The sequence below is a fragment of the Sorghum bicolor genome, chromosome 4, assembly GCF_000003195.3.
Source record: "Sorghum bicolor cultivar BTx623 chromosome 4, Sorghum_bicolor_NCBIv3, whole genome shotgun sequence".
Classification (NCBI taxonomy): domain Eukaryota; kingdom Viridiplantae; phylum Streptophyta; class Magnoliopsida; order Poales; family Poaceae; genus Sorghum; species Sorghum bicolor.
The window spans coordinates 68,492,671-68,499,045 of NC_012873.2; the positions used below are offsets into that span (position 1 = coordinate 68,492,671).

General features: G+C 43.3%; 1 protein-coding gene across 5 annotated transcripts; it reads right to left on the reverse strand.

Moving 5' to 3' along the window:
* Positions 569 to 3,512, reverse strand: LOC8056266 (outer envelope pore protein 21, chloroplastic). 5 transcript variants are annotated; one of them, XR_002452377.1, is made up of 6 exons: positions 3,040 to 3,478; positions 2,791 to 2,880; positions 2,538 to 2,686; positions 2,312 to 2,439; positions 2,110 to 2,218; positions 966 to 1,173 (listed from the first exon to the last, which is right to left on the reverse strand). XR_002452377.1 is itself a non-coding variant. In XM_021459400.1 (5 exons), exons 1-5 carry the CDS (start codon positions 3,127 to 3,129, stop codon positions 1,090 to 1,092), a joined length of 519 nt encoding a protein of 172 aa, XP_021315075.1. In that variant the 5' UTR covers positions 3,130 to 3,512; the 3' UTR covers positions 569 to 1,089. The 5 variants fall into 5 exon arrangements, 4 of the variants coding, with proteins under 4 accessions (XP_021315075.1, XP_021315072.1, XP_021315073.1 ...); XM_021459400.1 differs by lacking the exon at positions 2,110 to 2,218 and having other exon boundaries at positions 569 to 1,173; positions 2,312 to 2,410; positions 2,538 to 2,693; positions 3,040 to 3,512; XM_021459397.1 differs by lacking the exon at positions 2,110 to 2,218 and having other exon boundaries at positions 569 to 1,173; positions 2,312 to 2,410.

Genomic DNA, 6,375 nt, shown 5'->3' on the forward strand with positions numbered 1-6,375 from the left:
CGTACAGCGCTGTCCTTTTGAAGGAGCAATCGCAAAACCCCCAGAGACAAAACAAACATGACAAGGGGACAAATGAAATCCGGGAGCCTAATTGCTCCACTCACAACTCTTCTCAATGCAGGTTTACAGATGGTCCAGAGGAATTAAGGTGCTTCACTGATGCCTCCATTGATCCGGGAGTATCCATTGACTCGCCAAAGGAGGCCGGCTTAGGAATCCACATACAAGAAGTCAAAACAAAAGTAACTTATCACATCAAAATAAGAATCAGCCAGGCTACCTCGGTAGTTATGGCTGAGGCGGCAGCATTAGCTTTTGCTGCTAAGATTGCTTCCAATTTGGACTCCGACAGGATCATATTCTATACCGACAATCAGTTGCTTGTCAACTCCCTTAATGGCCACAACACTTCCTGGCTGCCATCATGGGATTCCAAACCATTCATTCAGATGTTCATCAACTTCACTACCAACAGACGATCCCAGGTTCTCAAAATACCAAGAGCCAGGAACGCAATTGCCCATTCGTTGGCGAAATCAGCAGCTATTAGTACTAGCACTAGCCTGAGTTTTGTGCACTCATGTAACAATGCAGCACATGTAAACATCTGCCCTCTAAAAGAGGCGCTATGTAATTTACATTGGGACTCAGTCCCAAATATTGCAGCCTCCTGCTGCTAATAATAAATTTTGGCTTTTGTTCAAAAAAAAAAAAACTAGCCTACCACACACTCACTCAGGCCTTTTCAGTTTTCAGTCTTCTTCAGGCACTAGAGATGCCACCACCACACCACACCCAACAAAGGGTTCCTCTTCCACTGTCTTTCGCGCGGGCGCATGAATACATTATTAAGCCCGACAATATAGTATACTATTATAGTACAGACTACCAAAGCTGATGCAGTGAGCCAACGTACGCTTCCAAACCAGATGAATAGTTTCTGGTTCTGTACTACATACAGTACATGATGAAAAGCCACTGGATAGTTTCAGGTTTGCATAAAAATGGATTAATGGTATCAACAGTCTCCAGTGCAGTACAGAATTGGTAGCTTAAGAAATAATAATGCTACTGAAAAGTGGATTCTCATCACATTTCAAATCTAACATCCCATTTCCCATCCATATAAGCATTCAGCGTCCAACTGTTTTCTCTAAGCTGGAAATAAGGCACCTGCAGTCAAATAACAATAATAGTTTTAAAAGATCACGACAAGGCACAAAGACAATCTCTCTCTCTTCTCTCTCTCTCTCTCTCTCTCTCTCTCTCTCATGTTTAGGTTTAGCCCCAAATCAGTAGCATCAGACCAAATGTGCAAAAAAATTCTACTCCCTCCGTCCCTGAAAGAATAGATTTCTAGCAAGTTTCAGACAGATTAGCATAGCTGCCAAATGACCAAGTTACCCTTAATTAATATGAGTTTCACCATTAAGATGCACAGGAATCACTGCTTTGGGCTACGAGCTGTTCACGTCATTTACTCATCCAGCCAACTGTCCACCACTAAATGAAGGAGAGAGAGAGAGAGACGAGGCGTGTGCGTCTTGGATGCCACGATGAATACGAGGCGAGCAGTGGGGACCATATATCCTAGAAATTGATTTATTTGGGGACAAATTTTTAGGCCAGAAATCTATTCTTTCAGGGACGGAGGGAGTACAGTATACTGCTTCCAAGTATGTCAGCAAGATAGATAGCCACAACAAAAAGGGAATGCCTGATAAAACAACAAACTAGGATGCTGTGAATGTCAAACACCAAGAGGTGTTAAAAACAGCACACCAATTTATTTGCACTCAGGGCGATATACATATTTTACCCCAAAGGTGTCTCCAATGAACAAACAAACAGTCCCGGCTGAAACCTCACTGGTGAAAAACAAACAATCCCAGCTGTAAATTTATTTTCAGAGAAAGTGCTCAGCGGTACTACTGCCCACGGAAATGAGTGGCTACCTTAGTACATGGTTCTAGGATATTGTTACCGAGTCAAAAGTGATCCGGCCAGAAGCAATTATGTTAATATGCTATGGTCATAGGCAGGAGTGAACCAACATCACCTTGTAAGGGGAAAAGAATCAGAGAAATAATTTGCAATCTAAACCCTAACCTGTATGACTAGATAATTCACTCAGCTTGTGAATATTTGCGGCTTTTGAACACTGCATTTGTTCATGATTAATCATGTTTCACCGCCCTACACCCAAACATTCTACTCTCTGCATAAAAATATGACCATGATCGCTAAAAGGAAGCAGCTTTTGCATTTCATGCATAAATGAAGCGATTGGTCATGCGAATGGTCTGATTACCTTGTCATCCAATTCGTAGCCAACTTTGAGCCTTACATCTTGGCCCTGTTTGAAGTCAAGTATGGTCCAGGCCAATTCAACGGCTCCAGATGTCTTTGTCTGCAAGGACCAAGGAGCACAGGCTGAAACTGAGAGCAGGGTTGAGGTGTGGTTAAATAAGATCACACGGGACAGGACAGGACTGACAGGAAACGTATTTTTGCATTGCTATATGCGAGAAAGTTACCGGCTTGAACTCTTTGTCGATAAGTAGGCGTCCTTTGAGGTTTAGGCCTAGAAAGCCATTGTCTGGTCTGAAGAGGACGGCCTTCTTGGCGCGAAGGCTGTAGGTGAGGTCATCGCCGTTGTGCAACTGGACGCCAGCTCCGAGGTTGGCTGATAGCTAGACATGGCATTTTTTTATTTTAAGTTTTGGCAAATTGGTTGTAAAAGGAAGGATTGGTTGGCAGGCATGGAGAGGGAATGAGCTGACGGCTGACCTGGGGGTAGAAGTGCCTGACAAAGAGAGCGAGGTAACTCGGGGCAGTAACTCCGGCGGGGCTTGTGTGGAGGTCGAGCTCCGCATGAGCCTGCGCGGCAGCCGTGGAGTTGAACGGATCGAAACACAACCGAGCCGAATCAAATTGAGAGGGTGAGACGACTGAATGAATGCTGGATTGGAAGGCAGAAACTAACTAAAGGGAGAGGAGGAGGAGGAGGAGGAGGAGGAGGAGGAAGGGCAGCTGCACCTGCAGCAGCGAGCTGTGGCCGAGGGGCAGCTTCTCCTTGGCGTGGATGCGGAGGCCGCCGCCACTGCGCAGGCGCAGCGAGGTCTCCATGGGCGGGCAGCGGGCTTGGCCGCTTGAGAAGAGGGACGGAGCGAGAGAGCAGCTCCCGCAGTCGCGCCACGATAGGTCCGGTAGGGTTTACTCTGAGACTCCGGCGGCGGGGGCGGGGGCGGGCGGACTGGACCTGGACTGCGACGAGGTGAGGCAAGGCCGAATTGCCGATTAGCCGCCGCCGGCCGGCCGGTAAGATAGGGAGAAGAGACGATGGGCCATGGGCGGGGCCGGATAGGCCGGGGCACATCATCATCCTGGGCTGGCCGGCGGCCGCTCTGGGCTCCCTTTCCCTCCCTTTTTTCTGAGGCTGGCCTAGCAACCTTGTTGCCATTTTGCCTTTCATTTTTCCCATTTGCCAATATAGCAGGAAACACATCCGTGATTCTAAAAAAAGGGACTTGCTAGTCTACTAGTGGTTCCAAAATATAAGTGGATCTTAGGCAAGCCCCTTTTTAATATAAATATTAGATTTACCTGTATTATTGGATTTGTTATGAACTACTACTACGTAATAATTTCTTTTAAAAGATATGAACATACCCATTTAATACAACATATAGTATTTTCAAATCAAATTACTATATATATGGGACATATATTATTTTCGTAGATGATAGATGAGATGAGAGTACCCACAGAATGGATACGGGGTAGCTTCGCCATTAAGCCACGCAGCAGTAGATAGGAAAGAAGAGAAGAGAAGAGAAGAGAAGAGCGGCATGGTCCTTTTCGGTCCGACCTACCGCCACATATGATTGACGTACCTAATCATCATCATTAGACTAGGACTCCCTCCATCCCAAATTATAAAGTCATTCCAAGAATCTTAAAGAGTCAAAACATTTTCACGTTTGACCAAAATTATAGAGAGAAATACTAAGATTTATAACGGAAAATGAGTATACTATGAAAATATAGTTAAGGAAGAATCTAATGATACTTAGTTGGTATCATAATAATTATTATTTTATCATATAAATTTGGTCAAACTTAGAAAAGTTTGGCTCTCTAAGATTCTTGGAATGAGTTACCATTTGAAATGGAGGGAGTAGTAAATAAGGCCTTGTTTAGTTCCAAATCTTTTTGCAAAATAGACACCGTAGCATTTTTGTTTGTATTTAACAAATATTAATTATCAAATTAGGAACTAAAAGATTCGTCTCGCAAATTACAGGTAATCTATATAATTATTATTTTTTGTCTATATTTAATGTTTCATGCTGAATTCTTTTTTTGAACAAATCAAGGCTAAGTGACCGTTGAGGCTTAAGGGGGTGTCTAGTTCCTCTATTATTTTTTAAAAAAATGGATTTTAGTTTATCATTTTGTATAATAGAACTAACACCATGCAAATTTTTTGGTAAAAGAATAATAAGTCTTCATTTTAAATTTTGACTTGAAGAGGCCGAAAAATCCAAAAAGGCTTAAGAGACCCTAATTAGGTCAATAAATTCTGTATTTTAGATGGAACTAAATATGAACTTAAAAATTTTAGCATTTTATATTTTATCACTCTAAAATAGTTGATATTTTGTATTTTATATTCTATGAGGAACTGAACACACCCTGAGTGTGCGTAAATTCTTTTCTCTCTTTGACCTGCTTAAGGAAAGGTAAGCCAATTCTCAGATAAAAAAAGAGGAAAGGTGCGCGGAACGAAATGGAGTGGAAAAAGGAAAGAAACAAAGGGGACGGTACATGAATGGAATCATTTAATAGAAATTCACAGTTCTTCTAAATATATGGCGTGTTTAATTTGTTGGTTTATTGTAACCTCGCTAGGAATCTTAGCCATAAGCCTGTTTTCAGAGAGCCAGGAGACGTTTATTTGGTTACTTGCACTGCTGAACCGGGTTAGGATAAGCTTATGTTTGGTTTGTTGTGCAAAGGGCATAAAGTCACATCTTCCTTCAATAGATAATTCTACCTCTTCTTAGTCATTTCATCAAACACTTGGAGCTTATCCATTTGCCATGGCCTACACCTGGACCCTGCTGGGCGAGCGAGGAGGGGCAAAGGGAGGAGGGGGCAAACCTCCTATCATGGTGGACTCGAAAAGCCAGGACCTTGCCATGCGGACGAGCATGGCTTCCATGACAGAGTCCATAGGCCACGAGCCCCACCCGTCGGGCGAGTCCAAGGTCGCGCGCATCGCCACCATGCCATGTGAGCCAGTAGGGCGATGGAGGAGGCGAAGGAGCGGTAGCGCACGAGCATAGATGAGTTAGAGGAGCGAAGCCGCCGCAAGTATGGAGGAGAAGGAGGAGCTCGGCTGGATATGGAGGAGGAGCTCACCGGAGTCGTTCGGTCGGATCTGAAGGAGGAAGAGGAGGAGCTCGCCGCTTGTAGTCCTCGGGGCCTCAAGCATACGCACTCCGGTGCACGGAGAGAGGGCGCGGTGGTGCTAGTGACTCGTGGCTAGGCATGGTCCCAAGCGAAGGTTAGAGTTGTGGGTGGTAGGAGACCACGATTGCGAGCGTAGCCAAGCCTGGCTCCTAGAAAACAGCCAACCCTTTGCGTTTTTCTGGAGTCAGGCTAAATGGTGGTCGGTGGCTTCATGGAGCCTAGTTTGAATTTCTAAACGGACAACCAAATAGCCTAAAGATGGCTCTGTGGAGCCTGGTCGGGACTTACCACCCAACCAAATACAGGATCCACGAGCGGGACGGCCCAGTAAGGCCTTGATTAGTTTACTCTAAAACCCAAAAACTTTTCAAGATTTCCCATCATATTGAATTTTGTGGCACATGCATATAACATTAAATATAGATATAAAATAACTAATTGCACAGTTACTTATAATTTGTAGGACGATCTTTTGAGCCTAGTTAGTCCATGATTGGACAATTAATTGTCAAATAAAAACGAAAGTACTACATTAGCTAAAAACTTTTCACCTACAAGGGCCTTGTTTAGTCGAGGAGGTGAAAAGCTTTTAGATACTGTAATATTTTTTGTTTTTATTTGATAATTATTATCTAATTATAGATTAACTAGACTTAAAAGTTTTGTCTCGCAAATTATAAGTATATTATGTAATTAGTTATTTTTTATTTATATTTAATATTTTCGTATATGTACCATAAGATTTGATATGATGAGAAATCTTAATTTTTTCTGAATTATAGAGGTAACTAAAACAAGGCCATATATGCAAAGCCTAAAATTTGGAGACAAAAGAAGCAGGTGCTCGAGGTCGCGCGGAGGTCGAGGAAGGTCGTGTTTAGTTGCGAAAAGATTTTG

Excerpts from the sequence above, each read along its gene's own strand:
- LOC8056266 (XM_021459397.1), bottom strand. The coding sequence starts at position 3,475 with ATGAAAGGCAAAATGGCAACAAGGTTGCTAGGCCAGCCTCAGAAAAAA. Across the intron at positions 2,881-3,039 it reads GCCACAGCTCGCTGCTGCAG|GCTCATGCGGAGCTCGACCT; the intron begins GTGCAGCTGCCC and ends GCTGCCGCGCAG. Across the intron at positions 1,174-2,311 it reads GCTACGAATTGGATGACAAG|GTGCCTTATTTCCAGCTTAG; the intron begins GTAATCAGACCA and ends ATTTGACTGCAG.